We start from the raw sequence: 10357 nt of genomic DNA, 5'->3' as shown, positions 1-10357 counted from the left end.
AGGGAGGCAGAATGGCTGGCCCGAGCCCCATAGTGCGAGGTGGAAAACACGGCCCCAAGAGCTTCTGTCTTGGTGAGGGTGTGAGAGTCGCCCTCAGCCTTAGACTTTGAGAGGAGCAAGGAACACGTTTCATGGACAATTATTTTGGTGGCTCCTTCTAAAACTAAGGCAGTGGGGGATCAATTATGTGTGACAGAGACATGGGCTATGATTTGATGCCTAATTAGAGGAATAATCAGATCTCATCCAGGCAGGAGGCACAGCAGATGCTGGCAGCAGTGCCATGGCTGGGGAGTGCCCAGCTCCAGGGGCTTTCCTTCTGTGGGGAACAGGAACACAGTCCAGGGCCCATCCGTGTGCTGCAGTCACCCCTCTCTACAGACTCATCGTGAGCCGAAGCTCCACTCAGGTGACCCTGGGCCTTCTCAGGCCCCCTTCTCCACATACAAGGAATGCCTCTAGTTACAGACAGAGGTTCCCTTGTGTCCACAGCCCTCCTCTTTGACGACTGGAGGTTGTCGTGCAGTCCAAGCACTCTCCCTGAACTCTGTCCTCGTGTCCAGAAGCCTAGCTCAGGTCCCTCCCAGCCACAGCATTCTGGGGAGCTCACTCCTGGAACCTGCCCTCAAGGGGCTCTCAGGCTACAGAAGAGATAGAACAAGAACAGGGCAGCCATGGAGGCAGGTGGAGGAACAAGAAGTTGAGCCTGGCGATATGAGACTGCAGATGCGGTGCAGAGAGGGGGCATCCAAAGAGAAGCCAGGGAGGCTGGCGACGGGACTCTGAGCAGGATTGTGGGACCCTAGGAATTGTGCCCAGGTGCAGGGCCAGGCTGGGGCCATATTCTGGGCCTGAGGAGGCCCCGATCCATAAAGGGCCAAATAATGCAAGGAATGATGAAGGCTGGAACTGGCGGCCGGGGCAGGGCTCAGGGCTAGGCTGGGTTGGTGACCACTTCCCAGCCTCGGGGTGGGGCATCCTGCAAGTAACTCAGACAGGCTGGGTGCAGGTGCTCAGTTCAGCGGATGGGAAGGCACCAACCATGACCCAGCCTCCCACTCCCAGCACCCAGCCCCTACCAAGTCCTCTTCCCTACCCTACCCCTTAGGTGTTTTCCTCCTGCCCAAACCAGCGCCACCACTGCTCTTCTCTGTCACTCCCAGTCGGGGATCCCCAAGGTGGCTAGAAGCGCTCACTCTCCATTCCACTGGCCACTAAAAAGGGGGAGGGTACCAAGCCCACCTGACGACAAGGGAGTCCCCTGAGATCAAGCCTCAAACTAGGACGCCCTCAGCCCTACCTGGGAGCCCAGAGGTGGACAGGATGGGGATGGGATGGGCAGGGGTAGGGAGCAGACTTGGAGGGATGCCTCTCCCTGTCCGCTTTCCGTCCCAGGTACAGTTCCTGTCTCTTGAGCCTCCTGCCGTGTGTCTATCTCAGACTCCAAGCAGAGACCCCAGGTGCACCTCCAGGCCAAAGGGCAGAGCACAGCACAGTGGGCCCTGAGCATGTGACCAGGAGTCTCCTCACATCCCTGGCTTCTGAACGACATGCAAAGCCACCAGCTCGTTCTTCCCCCTCAGGAAACAGCAGTGGAACCTGGGCTGACTGCCCGCTGGGCCCTGGGACCCAGACAGCCACTCACATTGCAACCTCATGAATAACTCAGCACCTCCCTGCTGCCTACATCTCTGAGGAGCCTGTGGCCGCTGGACCAACTACCCCTCACCCTGCCTCTCATTGCTTTAAATTTTCATAGGCTGAGGCTCAGTGGCAAGTGAGTGGCTCTAGGAAGCTGGGGCAGGATGTCCTCGGCAGGGGAGCTTGAACCCTCCTGGGTGGAGGCTGGCAGGGAAGGATCCTATGGAACAGGCCCAGCTCCCTAGAACTCTGGCAGCCAAAGCAGAAATGTAGCCACACAGGAGTCCCAAAGGTGGGCTTCAGCTTCAGAGGGCTTTAAGAGAGGAAGAGTAAGCTGGGTGACCTCGTACAGATCCCTGGTCAAGGTGGGACTGGGGGGCCCCTAGTGGAGCAGCGGGATAGGACTGCAGATAAATCCCAGGGTTCCCCACCTATAATCTTACTGCCCAGAAACTCCTACCCTGAAGTTGGAGCACCAACAAGGAGACATCTAAGAGCCCAGAAACTTCCAGGACTTTTCTGGGGCCAGACTGCACCGGCTGGAGGCAGTGCCCCAGGTGCGCCTGCATGGACATCCCCATCAGCAGCAGAGACTTCCGCTGCTTGCAGCTGGCCTGCGTGGCTCTCGGGCTTGTGGCTGGCAGCATCATTATCGGCATCTCCGTATCCAAGGCTGCAGCTACCATGGGCGGTGTCTTTATTGGCGCTGCTGTTCTGGGTGAGCCGGGGCTGGGCTGGGAGAGGGAAGGGAGATTCTGGAGGTGGGGGCAGGGGCATGGTCAGTTGAACAAGGAACAGGGAAGGGCTGGGTCAGCAGGAATCAGCTGGGGAGAATGGAAGCTAGAGGTGTGAGCAAGGCCGCCATCAGGGGCACAGGCGGGAGGGGAGGGATGCGCTGGGGCTCCTTCCAGCCACGGGGAGGAGAAAAGAAGGGGAGCTGGCTGTCACACTCCTTTCTGGCTCCTCCCGCTGGCTCTCCAGCCCCAAGTTCTAGGCTCTTGGATTTGTGGTGGGATTCATCAGCCTATCTGGGCAGAACAGGGGGTTGATGGCAGCAGATAAAAGGACAGAGCTCCTGAGGACTCTCTGAGCCAAGACAGGCTCCAGCTCAGAAAAAGGGTTTCATCTTCTTTCCCTGTTTGCCTCCACAGCAGCTGTGCCCATCTATCTGTCTGTGTGGGCCAGGCCCACTGATTGCCTCGCCGTGACGCTGAATGCCATCCCTCACCCCACCCCACCCCACCCCCACCCCGGGCCAAAAGCAGGACCAGAAGCATCAGGCTAGGGGGCTTTGGGTATCTATGCCTGCGGGTTCTGGCACAGATGCTCATCGGGGGATGGAGTGGGGGCGGGCAAGGCAGGACTGGGTCCGCTTCCTGCCCCCCAGGTCTGGGTGGGGAGGAGCATGCTGAGGACAAGCGCCCAGTCCGGCCCTGGGGGCCCTGGGGAAGCGTGGGGACGGCAGAGATGCAGCGGTGGTATCAGCCAGGCTCATTCCAGCAACCTGCTCTTCACTTAGGAACGGTGGAGCCAGGCAGCTGGGGCCTTCACAGTCTGTAGCCCCTTCCCCAGACAGGCACTGCCCCCACCAACCCAGACGCACACACCCACGGGCTCACATTTACACACAGTCCCAACTCTGCACACTGTGCTCCTCCCATGTACACCCATATCTCACAAACCACCCCTCGAGCTCCTGGCCCACCCACAGCCTCAACACTCACCAGGCCCCTCCCCATCACAGAACCCCCTATGTCTCTTCTCAGGGTTCCTCATCTTGGCCTACCCCTTCCTGAAGGCTCGGTTCAACCTGGACCACATCCTGCCTACCATAGGTGAGGCCTCTCCCTGACCCCAGCAGACCCCTCTGCCAAGGACTGTTCCAGATCCTTTGTGTGTTCGTCTGTGACCTACTGTGCGGCTGCGATGAGCCCATGTGTGAGACCACACTAGCTGTCTGTGTTAGAGCTGCTGTGTGTGTGTGTTGTGCAGGCGTTGCCATGACTACAACAGGGCAGAATCCAGCCCAGTGCCTGCAGCAAAGGTGCCTGGACCAGCTCAGAGCTGGGAAGTCCATCTCCCTTGAGAGATTTTATGACTCCCCAAAGCCTCCAACATCTCTAAATAACTCCCTCTCCATCCCTGAGCCCCCATGAAAGACCTTCTATTTTCCCTAAGACCCTACGGCCTCTGCATAGCTCCCACCTCATCTCAGCTCCCCACATACAGGAAGCCATCTCTGCCAATCCTATGGGGCTTTCCATGGCCCCAGTTGTCCCCAGGACTTCACCTCCCTAAAAGATCTGCCATTTCCTCCTTCAAGGGCCCAGTTCTTTTTCTCCTGTCCAAATCAGCCCAGATCATATGAGACCTAAAGGAATGCAATGGAGCAAAGACAGCATCAGGGATGGAGACTAGACAGCAAGAAGGACTTCCCGTCCCAACCTGGGCTTGATGTGCGGAATGGCTCAGTAATCAGAGGGCTTGGGGTGGTCTCATCCTGCAGGGAGCCTAAGAATCCATCCCCATCCAGGGCCAGACCAGGGGGAAGGAAGATCCAGCACCAATGGCAACAAGGAAGGTAAGTTCCAGAAATTCCCGAGTCCGTCTTTTTTTTTTCGAAACAGAGTTCTGCTCTTGTTGCCCAGGCTGGAGTGCAATGGCGCGATCTTGGCTCACTGCAACCTCCACCTCCCGGGTTCAAGCAATTCTCCTGCCTCAGCCTCCCGAGTACCTGGGATTACAGACATGTGCCACCACGCCTGGCTAATTTTTGTTTTTTGTTTGTTTGTTTGTTTGTTTGTTTTGAGATGGAGTCTCGCTGTTGCCCAGGCTGGAGGGCAGTGGCCCGATCTCGGCTCACTGCAGGCTCCGCCCCCTGGGGTTCACGCCATTCTCCTGCCTCAGCCTCCTGAGTAGCTGGGACTACAGGCGCTCGCCATCTCGCCTGGCTAATTTTTTTTTTTGTATTTTTAGTAGAGACGGGGTTTCACTGTGTTAGCCAGGATGGTTTCGATCTCCTGACCTCGTGATCCGCCCGCCTCGGCCTCCCAAAGTGCTGGGATTACAGGCGTTAGCCACCGCACCCGGCTAATTTTTGTATTTTTATTAGAGACGGGGTTTCTCCATGTTGTTCAGGCTGGTCTCGAACTCCCAACCTCAGGTGATCCACCCGCCTTGGCCTCCCAAAGTGCTGGGATTATAGGCATAAGCCACCGTGCCCAGCCTGAATCCGTCTTTCATCTCCCCTCCCTGACTGAGCAGCAACGTGGGGCCCGGGAGCCTTGAGCGGCATGCCGAAGGGGCTTCCCCAGTGCAGGGGGACGGTACTGCTGGCAGTTCCCCCATGTGCACAGTCAGACCCTTGCTGCTCCAAGCTGAACTGATCTCCTCTTGCTTATTCTGAGGGCTTTTGTCTTGCCCAGCATGGTCACTGGAAGGAGGGCATCTCCCTGCCCCTTCCCCTCTCTCCCTTTTCCCTCCCCTTCTCTTCCTTTCCCCTCCCCCTCCCTCCCTTTCCCCTCCCCCAGGTCCTATGCCTCAGTTTATTTTCCCACTCCCCTCTCCCATCTCCCCCAGGGTCAGAGGAACTCAAAGGGACACAAGGCTGGGGTTCCCAGTGCCCAGGGCAGAGCTGGGATAGAATGGGGAGGGGGTGACACGCCAGGGGACAGTTTCGGCCCAGTTTAAAGAGGCACCCATGGGTACCAGCTTTGGGTACTAGCTTTAACCACCCCAGTTTAAAGTTCACATCCCAAACTGGGCATCTCCTTGTTCCTCCACCCCACACCTGGAAAATTCCAGGGCAGGAGTTTCTCAAAGATGGTCCCAGCCCAGTCTCTGCCACCAGGGGTTGGAGGCCTAATACTCAGTGAAAGGCCCCATTCCAGACACTGTTCTGAGCCCTGTTCATCTATTATTCACTCTTTTAAGTCTCACAACAACCACATGAGGGTGGCACTATCATTAGTTTCATTTTACATAAGGGGCAACCGAGGCACAGGGAGATTTAGTGACATGCCCAAGACCATACAGCCAGGAAGTGCGGCAGCCAAAGCTCAAACCAGGCAGTGGGCTCCGGGGTCCTGTCTCTACCCCCAGCCTATGCTGCTGTCCTCTTGAAAGCCATCCTGACCAGAGGTACCTCTTTAAACTGGGCTGAAACTGTCCCCTGGGATGCTCCCCTCTCTCCATTCTATCCCAGCGCTGCGGTCACCAGGCACCCCGGCCTTGGGTCCCTTTGAGTTCCTCTGACCTTGACAACTCCACGGGGACCTGTCTACTGAGGCCGTCCTCGTCCCTGGTCTCTTCCCCAGGAGCCCGCAGCAGCCTGTCCACCGTGAGCAGGACCCTGGAGAAGCTGAAGCCGGGGACCCGAGGGGCTGAGGAATGCTGAGGCAAAGTCTGAGGGGCTGCCCCTGCCCTGCCCTGCCCTCCCATCCTGCCTGCTGCCCCTGTCTCAGTGCCCTCCTGGGTTAGAAGACCCGAACTGGAGACAAGCCAGGCCTTGCAGACCCCAGAGCAGCTGGGAACAGTGTCTGGAATGGGGCCTTTTGCACTCGCCCGGCCAAGCCTCTCCAAAATGGATTCCACTGGTGTGGGCTGGGGCCTGGAGCAAGGTGTCGCCAGATGCCTCCACAGGGTTCCCACGTTTCAGGCTCCTGCCCTGGCCTTTCTTTCTGGACTGCAGCTCAGTTTTGTTGTCTGTTCGATCTACTGATTTGTTTCTCTGGAATTTGGGGTCTAAGGCCCTGACTGTGACCAGGATGCCCCAGTCCCTTGCTCTAACCAGGCTACAGAAGTGAACCACAGGCCCACAAGAACCACAGACAGGGACCCTCCACCCCCATGGTCTAGCCCAGGGGCTCTAGAGCTCACTAGCCCAAAAGAAGGGCTAGACAAGATCCTTTTCCAAATATCAGAACTCCTGGCATTATCCTCAGGGACAGGCTCTCAGCAGCAGTGAATCAGATGGGGGAATTTGGGGGGCTCACAAAGGGACAGGTACAAACAACCTTGCCTGGGGGTCAGAAGAGGCGACTTCTCAGCTGAGCCCAGCCCTGAGACCCTTGGTGTCTAACTCCACCACTCAAGGCTTTTCGTGATCTGACTTCTCTCTTCCCCCCATCTTCTCACTGCTCCCTGAACAAGCAAAACACATTGCTGTCTCCAAGCTTTGCCCCGTGTTCTCCAGGACCCTCCCTGCTTCCCTCTGCCTATCAAATTCCCCACTTTTAAAGGCCCTGTTCAAAAAAAGTCTCCTACCCACGTACTCTCCTCATTCTCTTCCACCAACCTCTGTCTTGCCACCTTTCAGGCAGGGTTGAAGTCTTCCTTTTCACAAAACAATTATTAAGCCAAATTAAGTCTACTGAACGTTGCCCCTGCTCTAGTGTCTAGCACCAGACCAGTAGGTGCTTAATAAATGTTAATGGATTCAATTTAATGTAAAAACAATTCCCTGCTACTTCAAAGTCCCATCTACCATGGGTAGAGCAAGTTTGGAGCAAGGAGGCCCAGGTGTGTCCTCACAGAAAACATTGTTCCTCCCTCCACACCTGCACCCTCCAGGCAGAGTTGTTTGACCTCTACAGATACCCTCTCCATACGGCCTCTGGCCTGGTTTAGTGAGAAAACAAGCTAGAAATCACGTCCTTCTTCCAGGATCAAGGGAGACGGCACTTCCTCTTAGAAGCCTCCCCTGACTTCACTGTGCTTCCCAGCCCCAGGGTTTCCCTCCTTCACGGACCACTCTGAGTGGCCTTTGTCTATTTCCCCTCTTGAGAGTGGGAGCAGAGGGCCAAGCACCCAGAAGACACCCTAGTGGATGCTGGAAAACCAAAATTTTCTGAAGCAGCAGAGTCCATCTCAGATGGGAAAGCTGAGGCCCCACTGGAAAAAGGACTCATCGAGTCCTATGGTGAAAGGTCACAGGGCCAGGCCTGCAGCCAGGTCTCCTATCTCTCCCTATCCAAGGCTCTATCTTCTGCTGTCCTCTGCACAGGTGGAAGGGATCAGTTCTCTGACCACAGCGCGACAGACCTCCATGAAGGGGCTGCCTTCCACAAATGCTGGCCAGGTGTAGAGACTTCAGTTCCTTCAGCTGAGAGAAGCAACTTCCTCTCCTTAAATTGCCCTCCTCTCCACCCAGCTGCTGCCTATTCCCTGTCCCTTCTCCTTTCCTTCATCAACAATATCTCAGGCTGCTGGTCCCGCCTCAATCAATGGGGAGACCCTTCCTCCTATCCATCTTCGATCCTCACCTCAGTGCCCCAGAGATACCCCAGGGTGGAGGGGGTGGGAATGGGGGATGTGGAGCCTGAGCTGCGGAAAGTGTGATTCCCTACCCCCTGCCCATCAACCCCTCAGCCATGCTCTCCCCAGAGCGGGGCTATGGAATCCCCGAAGCCTGATGGGGCCAGGCACAGAGAGATGCTGGGGCCCAGGTGGAATAAATCAAGGAATGAAAACATACAATGGCAAGAGCTATGTCCACTGGGGAAGAACTGGGTGAGGCTTCAAAAGACCCTTAAACTGAGTGGAAATTCTTGAGCCTGGGACTCTAGTTCCTCTTTTTCCCTGCAGTGGGCTTCCTGAAACATCTTCCCTCCAGCCCAGGTGAATATCCCAATACATCTTGCTCAAGTACATCCCCAACCTCAACCTCTCCACTCCCTCCCTGTGGTCACAGGAGTAGTCAATGTGGAGACATGTGGCTTCTCCCCCTCACACTTCGAGAAAAGGTGAGGTCAGGCCTAGCTGGCGTGGGTGGTATGGTAGGTAGCGTTAGGGAGAAGTAGAACCCTCCAATATTTCAGCATGGGACAGGGGTGTGGACAGGGACAGGTCCTTGAACCAAGCTCTGCCAGTGGTCTGTTCAAGAAATGAAATTGGTTCTTTCCAACAGCCATTCTCACACCAGGACTGTGACTGTGACTGTGCCCGGCACAAGTGATCTAAAGGTGGGGACTACTTGGTCCAAGCAGATTCCTTGAAGTCACATGCCTGCTGGGCCAACCTGGAGGAGGACGGCACAGGCTGGGGGCTGGAGTCTGGAGATAAAACTCACATCCTGGATCCCAGGGGCTAGGGCAAGAGGCTGTGGGGCCTCGAGCCTGGCTTTCCCCAGATGCAAAGGGAGGATATGGTAGCCCTCCCCCACAGGGCCACCGTCAGCATGAAGGCTGCCTGGCACACAGTCACATCAGGTAGGGTTTATGAATGGATGAGTAAACGAATGAAGGCAGAGGTTGGAGAGATGCTCTTTCAGCTGAACTCCTCCAGGATCTGAAAAGTCAGCACCTCAGTCTTCCCTCCCACACAGCCCAGCCTTGAGGGGCGCCTGCTGCCCAGCACTTCCTCCCCAGCCCTCATCCCAAAAAGCTCCTACACACACCACCAGGAGAAAGAGTCACTCCCTAGACAGGCTCATGGCCACACCCCTTTCTAGGGTGCAGGATTGGTAGTTGATTGGGGAAGGGGTGCTGAAAACAAGTCCATCCCTGGAAAAATCCCCCCTCCCCCGCCCCACAGCTCCAGCCCCGCTCCAGAAAGAAGAATCCATTTGAAGTTGAAGGCAGAGCCAGTTCGACTTGTACCCCTGCCCTAGAGTGAGTTGCAATATATCCGTGCCTGGCTCTCGGAAAGTGCGGACGAGACGGTGTGGGTGGGCTAGGAGTTATTTGCAAGGGTGCTTGCAGACCGCGAAGCGTAGAGGAGAACGGCAGAAGGACGGAGCGGAGAGGGGAGGTGTATGGTAAGAACCCCGCTCGCCCCGGGTTGAAGGGGAGCTGAGGGTCGGCGGTCAACGCTTGAAGGAGAGGGGTTCCGGGTGACGGGAGGCAGCTGGGGACCGGCACTGGCCCCTCCCAGCCCAACGCCGCCGCCGCCGGGGCTGCTCCAAGGGAGCCGAGCCCAGTGGGAGCGGGTCTGCGCGTCTCTGCCCTGCGCGCAGGGGCGGGGGGCCCAGGACGGGGCGCCCTTTCCCACCCACCTGCTGATCTAGGATCTCCAAGCGGCTCGGCCCAGGACACCGCCTGGGAACCCAGCCGCGTGGGAGAGGGCGACCCTACCTCCAACCCCCTTGCTGTGCGCCGGCCCAGCCCCTAGAAGTCAGCGGACGGCGGAGGAGGTGGCCCGGCCTCTCTCCTGGTGGTCCTGCGCCCGCGGGATCCTTCCTTCCTGCTGACCCAGGGTGCTCAAGGGTCAGCCGGGTCGGACCCGCAGGGGAGTGTCCACGGACCGGCTCAGGCAAGTGAAGGAGCTAGGGGACGCTGGCGGGAGGGGGCTGAGGAGGGGACGCTTACCGGAACGGGGGGAGAGACTCCATCCAGCCTGAGCTCCAGGAGACAGGAGTAGTGCCCAGACAAGTGGTCAAGAACCTGTAGCCGCGAGAGGACAGGGGTGAGAAAGATAGGGAGCAGGAGAAGGGGAGACACTCCGCAGGCACTGGCCGCGGGCTCCGGGGATTCCTCTGCTCCATTCTCACCCCGCCCTGCTCTGAACTGGGTAGGACTCTGCCCTAGAATCTCACCTGTCCCCTCCACATCCTCCCCAAGGCCCAAAGTGAGGAGGGGATGGAAGAGAGGAGAGCACAGAGCAACTTCAAATCCAAGAGACAGGTGAAGCCAGGAGGGCAGAAAACGCCCCTCTGACCAATGCCTCCCCCACCATTTATTTAACCAATATTCACCGGGCCATTTATTTAACCAATATT

General features: G+C 57.3%; 2 protein-coding genes across 3 annotated transcripts in view; both read left to right on the top strand.

Annotated features, from left to right (window-relative positions):
• The first annotated feature begins 1776 nt into the window (after positions 1 to 1776).
• Positions 1777 to 8115, top strand: KNCN (kinocilin). Of its 2 annotated transcripts, XM_032159073.1 has the most exons (4): positions 1777 to 2359; positions 3408 to 3476; positions 4148 to 4222; positions 5958 to 8115. In XM_032159073.1, exons 1-4 carry the CDS (start codon positions 2209 to 2211, stop codon positions 6035 to 6037), a joined length of 375 nt encoding a protein of 124 aa, XP_032014964.1. In that variant the 5' UTR covers positions 1777 to 2208; the 3' UTR covers positions 6038 to 8115. The 2 variants fall into 2 exon arrangements, with proteins under 2 accessions (XP_032014964.1, XP_032014965.1); XM_032159074.1 differs by lacking the exon at positions 3408 to 3476 and having other exon boundaries at positions 2209 to 2359; positions 5958 to 8110.
• Positions 8116 to 9287: 1172 nt separating this feature from the next.
• TMEM275 (transmembrane protein 275) overlaps positions 9288 to 10357 on the top strand; it is an 11418-nt gene continuing 10348 nt past the window's right edge. Inside the window, exon 1 of the mRNA XM_032159070.2 lies at positions 9288 to 9397. The gene's annotated coding sequence lies outside the window, so the exon portion shown is untranslated. The remainder of the gene's footprint in view (positions 9398 to 10357) is intronic.

This window comes from Hylobates moloch, unplaced genomic scaffold (genome assembly GCF_009828535.3).
Source record: "Hylobates moloch isolate HMO894 unplaced genomic scaffold, HMol_V3 SCAFFOLD_8, whole genome shotgun sequence".
Classification (NCBI taxonomy): domain Eukaryota; kingdom Metazoa; phylum Chordata; class Mammalia; order Primates; family Hylobatidae; genus Hylobates; species Hylobates moloch.
The sequence above is the reverse complement of the archived record's forward strand: the minus strand, read 5'-3'. Positions and strand labels throughout refer to the sequence as shown.

Bases quoted from the DNA above. Each gene is read 5' to 3' on its own strand.
- KNCN (XM_032159073.1), top strand. From the start codon at position 2,209: ATGGACATCCCCATCAGCAGCAGAGACTTCCGCTGCTTGCAGCTGGCC. The intron at 3,477-4,147 runs GTGAGGCCTCTC...CTCATCCTGCAG, and splicing joins CCACATCCTGCCTACCATAG to GGAGCCTAAGAATCCATCCC. The intron at 4,223-5,957 runs GTAAGTTCCAGA...TCTCTTCCCCAG, and splicing joins CACCAATGGCAACAAGGAAG to GAGCCCGCAGCAGCCTGTCC.